Source organism: Gopherus evgoodei, chromosome 16 (assembly GCF_007399415.2).
Source record: "Gopherus evgoodei ecotype Sinaloan lineage chromosome 16, rGopEvg1_v1.p, whole genome shotgun sequence".
In the NCBI taxonomy this organism is placed as follows: domain Eukaryota; kingdom Metazoa; phylum Chordata; order Testudines; family Testudinidae; genus Gopherus; species Gopherus evgoodei.
Window position 1 is genome coordinate 20,634,809 of NC_044337.1, and position 18,333 is coordinate 20,653,141.

General features: G+C 35.6%; 1 protein-coding gene across 5 annotated transcripts in view; it reads left to right on the forward strand.

Annotated features, from left to right (window-relative positions):
* Positions 1-18,333, forward strand: part of CAMSAP1 (calmodulin regulated spectrin associated protein 1) — a 45,463-nt gene that overhangs the window by 10,151 nt on the left and 16,979 nt on the right. For 3 of the 5 annotated variants that reach the window (XM_030535486.1, XM_030535488.1, XM_030535487.1), the window contains exons 3-10: positions 3,218-3,480; positions 3,687-3,848; positions 5,735-5,815; positions 6,818-6,850; positions 11,865-12,006; positions 13,717-13,856; positions 13,944-14,040; positions 17,159-17,336. In XM_030535486.1, the coding sequence (XP_030391346.1) occupies positions 3,218-3,480; positions 3,687-3,848; positions 5,735-5,815; positions 6,818-6,850; positions 11,865-12,006; positions 13,717-13,856; positions 13,944-14,040; positions 17,159-17,336 (1,096 nt within the window). The remainder of the gene's footprint in view (positions 1-3,217; positions 3,481-3,686; positions 3,849-5,734; positions 5,816-6,817; positions 6,851-11,864; positions 12,007-13,716; positions 13,857-13,943; positions 14,041-17,158; positions 17,337-18,333) is intronic. The other 2 variants (XM_030535491.1, XM_030535490.1) reach the window with 2 other exon arrangements.

Genomic DNA, 18,333 nt, shown 5'->3' on the forward strand with positions numbered 1-18,333 from the left:
TTATTCGAGTCTTCTGAAACTTGTGATAGTAAACATTATACCTTTCATTCTGCATCACATTTTGTCCCACTTAGGTTTTTTTAGTTTCCAAATTTTCTGCTTCATTAATCAAGCTAGTTACTAAGGTTCAAGTATTCTTCCTGTGAGTTTATTTTAATGATATCCACAAGAACAGTATAAAGTAAATCTGTATTATAAATACAAAAGCTTACATTGTTACAATTTTTAGTCATTGACTCTAGCTGTGAGAGTTGCCAAACAAATCCTGTAAAATTGGTTTAAATTTATAAAGTATCTTGAGAGACTTTTCTTCTAAATTTGTTATTACTAGAATCAGTGGTTAAACATCCAGTTGAGTTGAGTGGGTGTAATATCAAGTCCATCAAGAGTTTAATGTTGCCTATTGTGTGTATATGTTGTACGTTTCTATTTGTAATTTGTTAAAACTGTGATAGGCCTTAGCTTTTAGGCATTAAATTGATTAAACTTCCTTGCATTTTTTTCTGAAGGAATATTTTTACTTCTAACTCTGATGTATAAGGTACAAAAAGTCCTAGAAAACTAGACTGGACAAACATTGCTATGGAATTAATCAGTGACATTAAAGAACAGCAGTAAACCTCAAATGATTTTTGGTACTGATGTGAAGACTGAAGTTATTTCTAGCTTTGATCTTCATGTTAATTGTTCAGAACAGCAGTTGGTAATGTTTTTGGATGAGTTGTGGACTGCGTACTATACTGTCCATCATAAACTGGGGCAAATTAATTCTTCTAATTACCTTTAAAATATTTTTCTTAAAACTCAAACCAGAAATCTTAGGATGCCATTATAGAAAGCTAGGTAAACAGTGCTGCTGTACCTTGAATTGCTGAATTTTCAGTCTCTTTATTCAGATGGGGACCTGAAGGGATACCATCAAATTGAAAACTACTCAGTTTCAAAAGTAAAGTGAAAAGTAGTTTCATGTACTACACTTATTCTGGGCCCTTCTGACAATTTTTGTGGTTGTACAGTCAAATTTTCATGTCTTTGAAATGTTTTTCTCTTCTATTGCCTTGTCAAAACCCACCAAAATTGTGAACTATATAGGGAAATCAGTGAAAAGAACTATACGTAAGGTGCTTTCAAATGCACAAAGTAAAAAACAAGCAGAATTTTCTGTTATCTTTTATAGTAATCTTAGATGTTACTTGTAATAATAGCAGGTACAGGGCCCAGTACAGTTGGCACCCCAATCTGGGTGACGCCACTAGGTGTTCTTGAAATATAAATATTAAATAACGTTAAAACATTTTTTAGACAGAAGGTTTTTTGTTTTTTAAGACAATGACCTTTTAAAAAGGAACACACCCATTGTTGTAAAGAGTTCTATCTATTAGAATGCTAGAGAGAGCATTTTTGGTTTTTAAGCACAAACATCTGAATTAATTAGACTACCGCAGTTTCTGATCTTTCATCCTTCCCCTGGAACTGCAGCTCTGGGTTTTTCCTGAAACTGGTAATCATTTTTAAATTGAGTTATGGCTCAACCATATTATAACACTAGCCTGATGAGTGTAGACAGAGCTGAAATAATTTTAACTAGATTTTAAGTCTTGAATCTGGCAGAGTTTAAAAACTCTTCCTACTATAAATCTGTAAATTAAAGGATGGATGCTAAAAGGAAGCTGTCAAGAAAAGTGAAACAAAAACTTAATGTTAGTTGTCCTTGGTAAAGCACTGAACTTGTGAGCAAATGCATTCTGAGCTATTGTGGGGGAGAACCCAAAAACTTGCAGTTAGAGTTTTAGGAATGTAACTCAATAAGAAGTTAATTCTGGTAACTTTTAACATAAGAATTATCTAGCTTTTGACGTCGTTTTTCAGAGGGTCTTTAAAAACTGTGTGATGTGAAAAGCTAATAGAAATTTAATATTTTCCACTTTTTTAATGGGGCAGTTATTAAACCACTTGCAAATGCATTACTGCAGAGATTCAGGGTTCCAGGTGGCTGGAAGGATTTTAAACACTCATGTAACCCTGCCTAGACACAGTGATAAAAATATAGGTGATCACTGGTGCTTTGTCTATACTAGCACTGCTACTGTGAAGCTGCACTGATAGTAGCAAATGTAGGAATTTTAAGGGGAAAAAATCCCACTGTAGACAAGGCTGAAGTCTTCTGCATTCATAATTTAAAATGTATGTAAATTACTGTGCTCCAGGTTCCATGTTCAAGTTCATAAAAACATTAAGATGTCAGATGTGAAACTGTGTTGCTTCATGCTGAAGGCAAGGAGGTGATTATTGGAAATCCCAGTTAAATAGCTTTTCCGTCATATAAAAAGGGCTTCAAGGCTAGTATTGTTTTAGCTTCCGTGCTTTCATTATGTTAAGTAAAAGTTGTTGTTTTTTAAGTACCAAAACTAAGATTAATCAATTTTGAGGTGTTTTTTTTTATCAGCTTCTGGACTTTCTTGCTAACTGGTGCTATTTAAGCTTTATGTATGTTTCCCGTCACATAAGCATTAATCCTGTGTTAAAAAATTGTTGATCCTCCTTCTTCATGTGGTTGTGTTCATCCAACCCCTCTCAATAATTGAGCACTAAATACTTTAAAATAAAGTGGAAACATCTTTACTACAAGCAGATGCTTATGGATGCTGCTTGAATTAACCTACAGTTTTGTTTTGAAACAGTGTATTTTGTACATCTGTGATGAACTGCATCAATAGCCGGGATGCTCTGAATAAATGGTTAACAATATTACTCTTAATTTTAATTGTAAATCTCTCATGCACTACCCACCATGTACGTAGCCCTATTCAGGGAAGCACTTAAACATGTGTTTAAATCTAAATGAAATCAGTGGGACTTAAATATATGCTTAGGTGCTTTCCTGAATCGAGGCCCTTGTGATTTAAGAGAACTAGAAGTGCGTTGGTTTTTAATGTGACAGTATTGTGAATAGGAGGAGGGAATGATATATGTTGCTACTTCAATCAAGCACATGCTGTTAAATATAATTGAAAACTATTCAGCATATAAAACTACAGACTTCATTTTATTTCTCATTCAGTATTTTTCTTTTTGGTTGCAAAATGAGCCACGCAGTTTGTTTTTAATATGTATGTGTTTTCTCTCTTTCTCATGTTAGTTTTGAATTCAGGTGCAAAGTTTTCACTTTTGCTTACAACTGCATCCACTTGTTTGAGACTCTCCCTCTTTGTTTCAGATAATATCCCAGAAGAGCTGAAGGACCCATTTTACATTGACCAGTACCAGCAAGAACATATTAAACCACCTGTCATCAAGCTGTTGCTGTCCAGTGAGCTATACTGTCGTGTCTGTAGCCTCATTCTAAAAGGGGATCAGGTAGCTGCTCTGCAGGGACACCAGTCGGTGATTCAGGCTCTGTCTCGGAAAGGGATTTACGTCATGGAGAGTGATGATACCCCTGTGTCTGAATCTGATCTCGCCAGTGCACCAATCAAAATGGTTAGCTTAAAGTTCAGAGATGGGTTTAATCATTAAATCTCACTCTTGACTTTGGGGCTAAATAATGGAGTGAAGAGCTTTTCACCTCTAGGTTGCTTGTCTCAGCACTTTTTCATGCAAATATATTGTAAATACAGTTAGAATATGTAAAGGTGTTTATTTCTTGATGTATGTTTGACCGCAAATACTTTTGGTTTGCTCCTTAGGGTTCTCATATGGCAATGATTGATGCTCTAATGATGGCATACACTGTAGAAATGATCAGCATTGAAAAGGTGGTTGCTAGTGTCAAACGTTTTTCTACGTTCAGTGCCTCAAAAGAATTACCCTATGATCTGGAAGATGCAATGGTTTTCTGGATTAATAAGGTAAAACTGATATTTAGAAAGGATTGCTTACTTCTAGAAAATTGTAACTTCTAAAACTGATTGTTAAAAAGGCTTGATCAGTGCTTTCTCCATATTTTGTTAGGCTTCCATTGCCGGTCATGTCCTCTTCTGATATGGAAGAAAACTATTTGTAATTACCTTAGAATGTCTTGGCTCTGCACAGTGGCAGTGAGCCAACCACCTGTATTCCCGGAGCTACACAGATAGTAGTTATTGCTTCCTTTTGTGCACCTGCAGCTTTGTTAGATTTCTTCCTCCTTGGCTTCCTCATCCCCCTCCAAATGCAAATCAATATTTGCCAAGAGGAAAAGGACAAGACTAGTAGGGGAAATACATTTCCTTTTTTTCTTAATGGCACAATGGTAGATTTTTTGTTATCTTTTCAATATAAATCAAATTAGAAAATACTGCAGTTGGTCTGTTTCCACCTAAGCTACTTAACAACTGTCTTTCAGGCATACTGTGAAGAAAGAATGTTTTTTTTTTAAATATTTGTGTTTTAAAATTGTACATGGAGGTTGAACCAATATTTATTATCAGGTTAGAATCTTCCAAATAGGAGTTGGAAATAAAATTGATTGTAGATACTAACATACCAGATGATTTTTAGTAGTGGAAACTGTTGCTATTAAAAATACTGCTAATTAAAGATGCAATTTTTGAAAGTGTTAGGAGTGAAGGGTTTGGAAGAGATGGCCTGTGTTTGTTTAATTTTCAAACCTGGAAGTAGTATATGCAATGTAAAAATAAGAATCCCTTTTCTAAAGGGAATCAAGTAACTTTGTGATATCATTCGTTTGGTAGATGAGGAAAGCATATTGTTTCATGTTCACTAGCCAGATAGATTGGATTTTGAATATATTTTACTTTAACCACGTATGAAACATTTCAGAGGCTATCAGTTTAGAGTTTATACATGAAATCCTTGAGCAGTAGTATTAGTGTTTCCTTTACATTCCACACTTCTTCCTCCCACAGATTTTAGTGCAGTACTGTAAATCTTGTATTGGCTAGAAAGTTAATAGTAAATCTGTCTAGGATTTTTTTATATATTAAAAACAAATTTTCAAGGAATCAGGAAGCTGGTCTGCATAACTGTTGAAACAAAATTACTTCTCAGATTTTTTATTTGCGTGAAACTTTTTTATTGAAAAGTAACTTCTCGGGTTATTAATCTACAACTACTTCTAATAACTTTTGCATTCTGTCAGAATTGTGCTCTGTTGCCAATGGCTAAGAAGATCAGCTATATAGAGGAGTGGGAAGAGACCATTATTTAAGAGATCTGGGGACTATTCATTTGAACTAATTAGCTCCTGCTCTTGTTTTTGAACAACGTGTCTGTCTGTGTGGCTGCACTGAAACTATTTAAAGAGAGTCAGTTCCTACAGTGCCAGTTTTATAGTACAGGCAACCCCAACACAACTAGAGTAGAGTAGAGTAGACCCCTTTATTGTGTAACAGTGGTATACACAATGAAAGATGAAAGTTAATTGAATTATTGAAGTTTGTATTGTAGAAACATGCCTGCCTCTCGCAGGATAACTAAGAATGTAAAGCACTTTCACTTCTAGGTATTTATTTTAAATATATCTGAACATTTTTTGGAAGAAATTACTGTTATGGCTATATTACTAATTAAGCAATTGTATTTGCAAAGCGGTACCTTATGTTGTTGCAAAGCTTACCAGTATCAGTGGAATGTCAGTTGAATTTAGAAGCAGAGTTTAAAAAAAAGAAATCATGAGTATTATGAGTCTTATTTCTACAATGATGGGAAATAAAGATTGATCATTATGTTAAGTGATGACTTCTGGAAATTGGTATGCAATTGCATTTTTATGATCTTTTCCTTATTATTTTAGGTGAACCTTAAAATGAGAGAGATAACAGAGAAAGAGGTCAAATTAAAACAGCAATTACTGGAAAGCCCAGGTCACCAAAAGGTAAAATATATTTAATTTTCTTAGTAGCTGAATTATGAACATTGTCAGTTAAAACTGAAATCATGCTGTAGAATCGGATATAAGTGAGTTTCAGTTCTTTTTAAATAAAATTGATATGAGGTATCCTCCCCAGTGAAATTCATTTGAGATTTTGTGTATACAATTTGTTTTCTATTTATCTGTAATGCGCTTACTTCCCTTTAATCCCATTAGTGCCTTTTGTCTTATCTTTTTAAGTTTTGGTTAGTATTGAAATAGCTTTGAATGCTATGATTTTGGTAAATACAGTCTATGATTTCAGTACCACAAAACATACAGCATATGTTTTGAAGTCCTTTCAGGCACAGATTCTTTGTGCATAAAATAACTATGGCAGGGAAATTCAGGAGGTTAATCTAACTTTAATAAGTATGTTCTAAGCATTCGAATGGTACATCTGTGTGTGTGCAATTTTTACCCTATTCTCCCTTAACTTATGTTACAATGCACTAATGTTGCAAAGATATAGTACACTTTCATTACTGGAGAATGTAAAATGGATTTTCCTCAAATATAAATAAATAAACAATGCTGATAATCTCAATGTATGTCTTAATGAAGCCTAAAAAATATCTTTCTTATGCTTATCCCTCAAATTGGCACTGTTGAGTAAAGGGATACAATTGTAATATGCATAAATGAGGCAAAGATATTTTACTTTCCATATTGAAGAAGAGTTACTATTTTTTCAGATCCTTTGACACAGAATAACATGCTTCAATTTTAAAGGTTTATGTGCTGTTTTTAATTTACAAGTGGTCTTGAGGATCCTGCTAACAATTTGGTTATCAGTTGAACACCTTGGATTTCACTGTAATGCTTTAAAATTGATATTTTGGACTAGCATCCCTCTACAATATGAAAGTGTTTGTTGCTTAAGTGCATTTAAGTATTACTGTGTATAACTTGCTCTGCTGATGTTCCTCTCCTATTCCTACATTCCTTTCCTTGCTTCCTGAGCAGTCTCCTTCCAAATGGTATTGGAAATTAGTACCTGTAAGTGAACTACTTTTACACCAATTGTCTTGCACAAAACCATTGCTTTTAAACTTTTTCAAAGTACTTGCTTCCATTAAAATGCTTGTTACACAAAAGAGTTAAAAATCTTTCTAATTAAGGTTTTTGGAAATAAAGTTTAGTTTCCATAACATGATTTTACATACTGTACATACAGCATAATCATCACTATACAGCACTTTAGAACTTCAGAATTGTGTTAGAAATACAAGAGTGAGAGATGGGGTGAAATAAGATTACAGTAAGAGAAAATTAAAAGTTTCAGGAATTGTGCCTTTTTGCTCAAGGTAGACATTTGTTACAGCACTAAAGTGATAAAAACTGGTCAATTTTAAATGTAATAGGTACTTAAGTTTTGTAGTAATTCATTAGATGCATTTCTTGCACTCCCTTATATAACACTTTTTGTTTTTTTAGCCAAGTTATAGCTGCAAACTATTAACTTTCTGTTTATTTAACAATAACACCCTTAGAATCCTAACCCAATTAATAGAAGGCTTGAGCCTTCCCTTGCCAGTGTTTACTCCGTTGGTAACCCAGCAAATGTCAGACGCCATTGTCCAGTGAGGTGGGTTAGAAGACATGATGGTAAAACACCTGAACACTAAGTTACTGCCGCTGGTGGAAGTGCATCCTTGGTGATTTAATGAAAATAGAGTAAACATACTAGGGAGAAATGTAATTAACATATTTTTAGGCCTGATCCAGGGAGACTTTCCTTCCACCTGTTGGCAGAAGTACCTACATGAAAAGAGGTTTTTTTAATGGAATTGAACTTATATTGTACAAACCTACTTGCTTTTGACTGGGGTAGCAAGCTATATGAATAGGCCCCTACCAAATTCACGGCCATGGAAAAAACACATCAGACTGTGAAATCTGGTCTTCCTCCATAAAATCTGGTGTCTTGTGTGCTCTTACCCTATACTATACAGATTTCACAGGGCAGACCAGTGTTTCTCATATTAGGGGGGGTCCTGACCTAAAAGAGAGTTGCAGGGGGTCACAAGGTTATTTTATGGAGATCGGAGTATTGCCACCCTGACTTCTGCATTGCCTTCAGAGCTGGGTGGTCAGAGAGCAGTGGCCGTTGGCTGGGCACCCAGCTCTGAGGGCAGTAGCCCGCCAGCAGCAGCACAGAAGTAAGAGTGTCAATACCATACCATGCCATCCTTCTGTGTTGCTGCCTTCAGAGCTGGGCTGCCAGAGAGTAGCAGCTGCTGACTGAAGGCCCAGCTCTGCAGGCAGCAGAAGGGTGGCAATATCGTATCATAATATGCCATGCTTACTTCTGCATTGCTGACTTCAGAGTTGGGCTCTCGGCCAGCAGCCGCTGCTCTCCAGCTGCACAACTCTGAAGATAGAGCCACCGCCAGCAGCAGTACAGAAGTAAGTATAACAGTACTGGAACCTCTCCACAATAACCTTGCAAACAAGGTCTGTCCGTCCGTTGTCCCCCGTTCCCTCTGCCACACACACAACTGCTTTTTGGATCAGGACCCCAACAATTACGACACTGTGACATTTCAGATTTAAATAGCTGAAATCATGAAACTTATGATTTAAAAAAAAAATCTCGTGACCATAAATTGACAAAAATGGACTGTGAATTTGGTAGGGCCCTATATATAAACTTTCTGTGTTCTCCTGTTCCACAGTTCCTCCTTGGCTATGATATCCCTTCCCTGTCTCTTGCAGTATTTCCTTTGTTGTTCATCATTTTCATCATCTTGGGAGGATGGGAACCATCATCTTGGTTGTAAACTGGAAAGAGTGCCAAATTTGGGAGGGGAGGGCACAGTAAATGCAGTTGCTCATCCCTCAGCCATTCCTGTGTTTCTGCAAAGAACTGCTAGTTTGCTCCCCCCCCCCACACCATTCCCACCTTTTATTTGTTTGAGCCAAATGTGAGGCCCAAATTGAATGATTTAAATATCTGACATAAAGGAGTATGTCATAGGGTAGTCAAATCTGTCCTTTTACCCCACACTCATGACTTGTCTGTCTGTACCACAAGTGACACTGAGTCAGGTGTTTACCTAGTGCTTCATACCCAGACTAAAACAATGGTACTTCGCACTAATTGCTCTCTTTGTTTTGAAGTGCCCTGAAAAGTAAATTAATTTGAAAGATCCTAAAGCAGGAAAAAGTATGAAATTTTTAAAACCTAGTGCTGATCATGTCTATAGACGATCCTGAACCTAAATAATGTGTCCAGAAGATTTTCTGAGCTATATTCTTTGGTCTTGACCAGAAGTGTTTGATGCAGGCCCAAAGGGATGCACTAAGGTGTCTGTAGGTTGTCTTTGCCCCTTCCCAATCTTCGGTCTGCCAGGCTAGTTGCTGACAAATTAGAATGACCTTTAAGGTCAGCTGGATGCAGGGATAGGTGACATGGGAGCAGCAGTGGCAACCCTGAATTCCCATACACTGAGAATTCTCCAATGGCTGGATATGCTGCTTTTAGTGTTGTTTTGTGCTACCAGACTTCCTAAAACAGGCGGATTTCATAGGAGAGTTAGGGGCTTCCATTTTTCTGCCATAATGATGTTAGTCACCAAAAAATAGCTTGAAAAACCCATTTAAATTATTTTATAAATATTTTCATTTTAGGATATAATATTTCATGCTTAATATCAATCCAAATGTGTGTTTGAATTTAACTGTGCTTATCTGAGATCCATGCTCTGTGCTGCTTCAAGAGAGCAATCAAAATAACTATTTATATTCTATTAATACCTAAAAGCACCAGCTGAGGTTGGGGCCCTATTGTGCAAGGCATTGTACAAACACATAGCAAGGAACAGTCCATGCCCAAAGAACTTGCAGTTTAAATAAGTCAAGACACGGAAAAGGTGTGAGAGCGAACAGGCACAGAGAATGGAAGTGACTCGTCCAAAGTTTCAAAGCAAGTCATTGGCAGAGTGAGGAATAGAATCTCCTTGACTCCCAGTCTAGTGCTCTGTAGATCACGCAGGACTGTGCACCCTCCATTATGTCACTTTCAGTGCTTTAATTTTATAACAGGGATACTCTGCTTTATACTGAAATTAAACAGTTATTTCAGCACAGAAGACGCAGGTTTAAGAGAATAATGGATTGAAAATAATGATTTCGAATGGAATGGATTGTTCAGACTCTCTTTTCTTATTGTGGATGTAATGCCTTTCACTCCAGTAAAGGAAATGAGGGAGCCTATAGTTTGGAGTGCTAAGAATTGCTGATGACTGGCTCAGATTTAATGGAAAAAAAATTGGCACTATATTTAAAATGGATATAAAAGTTTTTCATTTTAGTAATCTGAGGTTTAAAGAGAAATCTTTGAAGTTCATCTTTAAACTACTTAACTCTACTGAACAACATGTAAATAATACACTTTTGAAACTAACCAGATCACCTTAGTATAGGTACTCATTTTATTTGATTTAGCAACCACATTTCCAGTGCATAATGGATTTAATTGTTTCATGACTTATTAATCACCATCATATATCTTACTATTTCTTTTTGTGTAAGCCTGATCTGATGCATGCCCTATCGCACTGCATGCTGGAACCAGTGGAGTATGCGCGTGTGGTACAGTATGATTAACATTACATTACATATGTATGGAGAGCTCCAGGCTGGGGAAAAAGTAAATCGGCGCCCAGTAAAGAAAACAAATGTTCTACCAAAAAAATTAAGATGGCTTTACCTACAGTGTAGCAAATATTGTGTACTGCTCTCTTCATACAAAATAGATATTATTTAAGACTGAAAGAGCTACATATCTTTTGCAATGGAAACTTAAAGCTAAACTTTATGTATTATATAACATAACCTGAAATATGCTGTCACCTAGTTAATTTCTTACTTTTTAATCTGAGTGACCTTTGTTCCATTGAACAGAATTTTTCTCAGCCGGTGCCATCCTCAAATATATACATGTAGAACGACACACCTTTCCTGAGCTGTGTTGCAGAATGTATAGTATCATTCAGGAAAAAATGATTTTTAAAAATAAATGCATTTTATGTATATATTTAGAGTAGACTATAGTTGCATAATAGACCAGATTATAGTAGTCAAAATAGTTTCTCAAATGTAGATTTTATTTTTTTTTTTTAGGCCCTTCATGTATCAATGAATATTTTCATTCTAAAAAGGATTCCTACTAGGATTCATAGTGTGTACTCATTGTGATGTCATTCCATCAATTAGCTAGAACTTAAACAGCACACTCTTAAACTCTGAGGTACCTTACTAACCAGCATGTGACTTCTTAAGAATATTAACACTAAGTAATTTTTAGTTTGGAAAATTGCCTAGCAGCAGTTCCAAATGATTTTACTTTCTGTAGTTATATGACTTTGAGTAGTCAGCTCCTACTTCCCAAAAATCTTTAGGGTGGGGTTTTCAGAAGTGCTCAGTATTGACTTGACTTGCTCATGCTGAAATCTTTGGGAGTTTTGCCATTGACTTCTGTGGCTTCTAACTTTGCTGTCATTCATGAGCACTTTTGAAAATCTCACCCCAATTTGTTTTTCTGCTGCACAAAACTGTATGTTGATGAAATCGCCTATGGTATTCAGTATCAATTCAAGAGAAGTTTAACTACAATAACTCATTGCCTGTGAAGTCTGGGTTGATATTAGTAGAGGGCACCCTGCCATGATTAAGTTTTTTGTATTGGCTTTTCAAGTTTTAAGTGAGTTTGGCTTAGCCATCTTTGTCTTTTGAATTTGATCTGTTGCACTCACACCTCTACGTGGGTGGAGCTTGACTTAATCTGTTTTTAGTTTCTAAAAATAAATAGGTTAGATTTGGTGTTGGTGAGTGCTTCCAAATGTTATGGAAAAATGTTAAAAAGTAAGTATAATAGTATTCAAACTTTACTTCCATTGAGGGGAGAGACTACGTTCTAAATGATTCACAGTAGATATAACAAATTAAAACTAAAGATGCACCATAAGGTATTTCAGTAATTATGCAGTAAAACATAATTTTTATTTAGGTGCGTTATCGACGAGACCATCTTTCAAGCAGGCAATTGCCTTATTTCCCATTACTTGAAGACCTGATGAAGGATGGCAGTGATGGTGCTGCTCTTCTAGCTGTGATACACTATTATTGCCCAGAACAAATGAAGCTAGACGGTATGTGAGGAAACTTTTTTTTTTAAATTACTTTGATTAAAAAAAATTCAACTAGAAACATAAAAATATATACAATTGGTCATTTTTTGTGCTGCGTTGTAGTATTTGTTAAACAAAATATAGCATAACACAATAATTAATCTGTTGTCCAAAATTAACTTCAAGTTAGGCAAATAGAAATTTTTTATAAAATCAGTATTTGGTGTTTCTAAAACAACATCCTTTTGGTTCATTACTTTGCATCCAAAGGCATTCTGAAGAATATAACTAGTAGTTCCATATCACATAAATTCAGGTGATCCCAGATCTGTAAAACAAAATAAAGATGTACATCTGATAATGTGTTTTTGTTGAAAGGAATTATTTTAGTAATTTGGCTTCAAACTTAGTCTCAGGAAAAGAAATAAGTATACAAATGTCCATTTATCTTTAAATTTTTCCACATATACAAATTAAATGTTATCAAATTCTGTATGAATGGCAAAAATATTAATCGTACTTGCAATATAAATTTTTTTGGAATGTTTTGGAATATACAAATCATAAACGTACACTACCCTGAGATTTATTTTCCAGGTATTTGTTTTCCTGTATGATTCTTTTCTTCATTGAATTATACATATTTCTAAGTTTAACGCCTTTATTAAATTTTCTGCTCTCCTTTATTAAATTTTCACTCAGAATGAGTCTCCATTACCTTGCACCTTGTGGAGTTTATTTACATATGTGCAGAATGGCTTAAAATGCCATATGTTCAATTGATTCTTCCATTTGAAAACTCCAATTCCTGGAGTTATCTCTGTTTTTTTCCTTTTCGATCAGTTTGTTCAAAGTAATATCTTAATAGACAGCAGCATATAAATACCAAATATTTAAAAACAAGATTTAAAAGCCAGACAGTAGAACGTATTCCATTTCTTTAAACTCTAAATAAGTTCTGGAAAGAAAAATAAGGTAAAGATGATGTGATGTAGCTATTTTGTTTAATAATTGTCAAAGTATACACAGTTACTTAGCTAACAATTTGTAAAGTCCGACTGTGGATGGTGATGCACTAATCTGGCATTCAGATATATACTTTTTAAATGTTCTACTGCTTTAGTGTACAATATCAGGAGTTATGTAGCTTTATAATGGAAGCAATGTTTTTTTCTTTGCAATAAAGTTTGCTGCTTCATAACAGCTTTTTATTCAGTTGGCATGGTTGTATGTGTTCTGCTGATGTTGTTTTACCATGCCTATCACTGAGGGTTTACAAGGCCTTGTTTGGATGGGTGTTCCAAATTGAATACAAAACCGTTTTGTTATGCCTATGTTTGTTCCTTCCTCCTTTCATGTATATGTGACTTTCTTCATTATGATGGTTAATTTCAATTTAGGACCAGTTCAGATGCATCACCAAGGATTCCTCAACTTTTCATTCTGGAAATTTGTCTCCAAAATTGATTGTAGCAGTCATAACCCTGCTACAAGGGTGCTTAAAATCCATCTGCCTGGTAGAATAAATGTTGCTGCTGGTCTATAGGTATCCTTTCAAGGGGTTCAAGCAGTTTTCTGAATTGGAGTCTCCTATATCCCTGCTCTGAAGCTGAGGGTTCATTTTTTTTTCCTACATGTGTTGTTTACAGTAGCTATGAAATAGACTGGGAACCCAGTATTCAGTTCACCAGGATAGTTTCAGTAATCTTTGACTTTTTCTTTCCCCACCAGATATCTGTTTGAAGGAGGTAACCTCAATTGCAGACAGCCTCTATAATATTCAGCTTCTGAGAGAATTCTCAAATGAGTATCTAAACAAATGTTTCTACCTTACATTGGAGGACATGCTATATGCTCCTTCAGTTCTGAAGGTAAGATGTAATGGAAAACACATTTTTAAGCAAAATGTAGGTAAGCCACTAGCCTAAACTTTTTATTTTTTTTTTATTTTTTTAAAGCCTAATGTTATGGTTTTCATTGCGGAACTATTCTGGTGGTTTGAGAATGTCAAGCCAGACTTTGTACAGCCCAGGGACATTCAAGAAATAAAAGATGGTGAGATATTTTGACTTTTCGGTAAATATTAATTCTGTATTGTATTTGTTTAAACAAATATAAATTAATGAAATTGCTTGTTTTTACTATATTGTTCTCTCCATTGATTGCCACCAAAATATTTTGCTCTTTGAAGTTCCTTGAAAATTTTTACATTTTAAAAAAAAATTGCCCTGAGATCTAGCTGTGGATTGAAAGATGTGTAATTGTATCTTCTGCTGTCATGTTTCACATTCTTTTAAATAGTCCTCTAGCAACTTCCAGTCTATGAAAGGAGAAGGATGTTAACATTTTTCCTCGTTGTTGTTAATTAAAACTTCATAGGAGCACCATCAAATCAGGTACAATGAAGATAAATTGATCACTAGATCATTTCCACTTATAATTATGAGTCTACATATAATTTTCTCCAGCTTTGGTGGTTTTTTGCTTGCTTTTGTTGTAGTAGTGCTAATGACTCACTTAACTCCTTTTGAAACTTTGGAGGGAGTTAAACTACAGTAAAAACCTCAAATTTTAAATGGTGCAACAAAATCCTAATGCAGTTTGACAAACTGCAGTTGAAGATTTATTTTTGTCCTCTTGAGATTTTTTTCAAATGGCAAAGGTGAATTTCTTTCATTCATCATGTCATGGATCCTCTGTAACTGAAGACCTAAAGCATCTTACTTCTTTACCAGACTAATCTGAACTTCTGAATTCATCTGTTAGGTCTGTCATGTAATTTTAACTTCAGTGGAGTAAGTTGTGACTACTTACACTATCTGCTTATGCTTGCAGAACTGAGGCCAGAGAGCTTGCCTTAGGTCATTTCTTCTGCAACATTGGAATCTTTTCCATTAAACACCTATTAAAATCTTGTTTGAATGTTCAGATGATTCAGCCCTTTAAAAACAAGTGTAGTAATTCAAAATACTTAAAATTATTTTCAAGTGCTGCAGTAACAATTGTCTTTTTATATTCGGTTCCAACAGAAGACCTTGATGTAACACATCTTTGCCTTCCATGCTCAGTGTATTATTTAATCCACTGCTATATGGCATAGCTCACAGTGATAGGGACTGTGCTTTCATTCCCCCTGGAGTTTGTTGGGTACAGTATTCACATCTGTTTCTTAATCTGTTGTGCAGTGTTCATGTATACTCTTGAATAAGTGTTACTCTTCATCTTGGAAATAGCTACATTTCAGAAAGAAGTGGAATTATTACTATATATGAGGAGTGTCAAAACATGACCCCGGGCAAGATCCAGCCCACAAGACATATTGAGATTGTGCAGAATCTCAGTTTTCATTTTAAAACAAAAATGAGTTCTTAGTACTTGGCTACAGAGAGTATTCCAGATGTGAACAGAATGTAACCGAACTGAATCTGAAGACGGCCTGAAACAGTGTCTCAGAATTGAACTCCCCATCCTCTAGTAATCTGATTGAAGTGCCAGCTATAAAGTCCAGTGGTGACATTTAGTTGCCAACATAACCATGTCATTCTTGGTAACTTCTTCAGAAGGAATGGGGAAGGAGGTGGTGGGATTGCAGTTTATGGGGATTGAGAACTGGGAGTTGCTGCAGGGAAGGATATGCAGAGAAGAGAATAGAGGAGGCTCAAAGACAAGGCAGGGGGAAAGAAACACAAAAGAGAATAGAAAAACAAAGGTAGGAATAACAGTGGGCCTGAAAAAACCTTATAGTTTCTGAATGAGTCAATAACGGCAGTAGGGCACTGAACAAATAATTTAAGTTCTTTTTCTGCATAAAAGCCATATTCTCCCTCTGAGAGAGAGAGCATTCTGCTGTGCATAGCATGGCTTATACCAGCCCAGGGATTGTAATTAAAACATGGAATTCGATCCTCTCCTTCCAATGAGTTTTTGACGTCCTGGTTTACGTATGTGAGTTAAAGCATTTCGGGATTAAATATACTATGTAAATGAAAGGTATTTAATTTAAAATTCTCAGTCATCTTCCTATCAGTGACGGACTTAGAAACATTGCTGACTTGAGTCCCATCTTTATTGAATGTCACTACAATTCTTCTTTTGTAATGCAGCTTTTTAGCACAAAACCTTGTTCTAAAAAGTGCTGTTTTAAAATTAAATTTTAGAAAGTTTCATTAGTAACTTCCACATACAGACAGTAAGGTCGGGGGCAGGAAGTAGTGGAGCTCTACCTTGGTTTTATTTTGTTGTACCGTTACCTGAAGTGCTTTAGAATCACGTCACATTATAAAATGCTGCTTCTGAATCTCATAACTTATTTAAATGAATACTCATGTGGGCTTGTCTTCACTGAAGTATTAATTTCAGGTATAAACAAGTGTTGCTCACAACCCAATTCACGTCCACACAAAAATCTATAGCTTGAATTAAGTAGTGATTTAAACTGGTGCACCAGGTGCTATTGGTTGAAGATCGAGGGCAGGTGATGGTCAAGCTATTAATGCAGTGGGGATGCAGGTTTGGGCTGTTGGAGTTAGCACAGTTCTCCAACTGCTAATCAGATCACTCTGTAGCTTGAATGTTTCACAGAGTGGCAGGCCTCACTTGAGCTAACTTGCTGTGAAAATGAGATGAAAAATGTGTAAGGAAATGAGAATTATGGTCAAATTTTTATATGTTTAAAACTTAATAGAATAATCTTTTTTTGCTGAAACTGTTGAAATTGATCCCAAGTTTCTCATTCTCAAACTTTATTGCATTAGTCTAAAATTTAGATTTTGTAACCTTTGTGACTCAGAGCAAAATAAAGTAGGTAACTGTGTATAGTACTGTTGCCTCTGAAGACCTGGGTTCAACTTTGCATGTGTCTCATGTACAGTGAGTTAATTAATTCATCCACAGATAGTTATTTTAATTAAAAAGCCACTATTCCAGTTTGCTCTAATTAATCTGAGTTTCATGATTCCTCATGAGTGTCAGTTTTCATATCTGTTATAAATTTGATTATTCTGTATTTTAACTATTCTGAATCATAAATGTTGCAAAAACTAAAGTGAAATTTAAAGTTTCTTGATATTTTAATTCTGAGCTTCTGCAGTGAGGCTACATGATTTTTTGTACTACTTTCTAGTATTGTTGTTGTAATTTGAAGTAGTGCTAACACTTATACAAATATATGCAGCTAAAACAGTGTTGCAGCAGAAGAGCAGTCGTCCACCTGTTCCTATTTCCAATGCAACTAAACGAAGTTTCATGGCTAGTCCAGCTAGTACAAATCCAGCAGACCTGCAGCCTTCAATTCAGCTACCCCCAGAAGCTTGCAACAGGTATTACCTGCACCCTGAAGAATCTGGCTATCTGTAAGTCTCTGTCTTTCTGTCTCTAGATTCATCGTCTTGCTTCTATTTCCAGTTGGGTAATCTAGGAATTTCTATTACTGCTAAACTATCTGGTTTTGTTATGTATGTGAGTTTAAGGTCTTTGCACCCAGTCTCTAAAACGTGCACAATTCTCAAGGTTAAGGAAATATTTGATAGTGATCTTCATAGCATGAGTGAAAAACTCTAATCATGATCGCAGTATCACTGTATTTGAAGCTGTACTAATTCTCTGTTAGGCAATTTTTAAAAATGAAAGCTATTCTGGAATGGCAGTGTTACTGTTAATTTCTAGTGAAAGACTGTACAGGAAAAAAACAAAACAAAAACTCAAGCTGAAATCAGTCCACTGTATGGACAGAAGAAGAAAAAGAAAACAGTGAGCAAGAGAAATGTTTGAGGGGAAAAACAGATCTCAGTTCTTATGTTGCTTTCCATGCTGATAAGAACTGGAAGTCAATAACTGCCAGGTTATTGGCAATTCTGGGGTAGAGAAGCCCTTTTCCCCTCAAAAATAATAGCATAACCTAGCTGTTCTTGGAGTGGTGGTGCAGCTTCATGATTCCTATTCTTTGTAGAGAATGGAGATACACCTTCTGGTGAACTGCTTTTATGAGAGGTAGTAGCATTATTCAGTATGGAGGAGAGTGCACTGAGAGAAGGAACTTATCTATGCTAAAGCCTGTGAAGCTATTAGCTAAACCAAGTCAAGGACTACCATCTCTTCACATGATGTTGATCAGGACACAAATAGGGGTGTAAAAATTGCCTTACTGGATCAGATCACTGATTCATTTAGCACATTATCGTGCCTCTCAGTAACCATAAAAGCTGCCAGAAATAAAGGTACAAGAACCCTGAACTGGGCAATTTGCAATAACCTGCCCACAGGGGACATTTCTTCCTAATCTCCTGAGAAGTTGGCTTGTGCCCTGAAGCAAGGGTGTTTATATGCCTTCAAACCTTTATTTTTAATAGT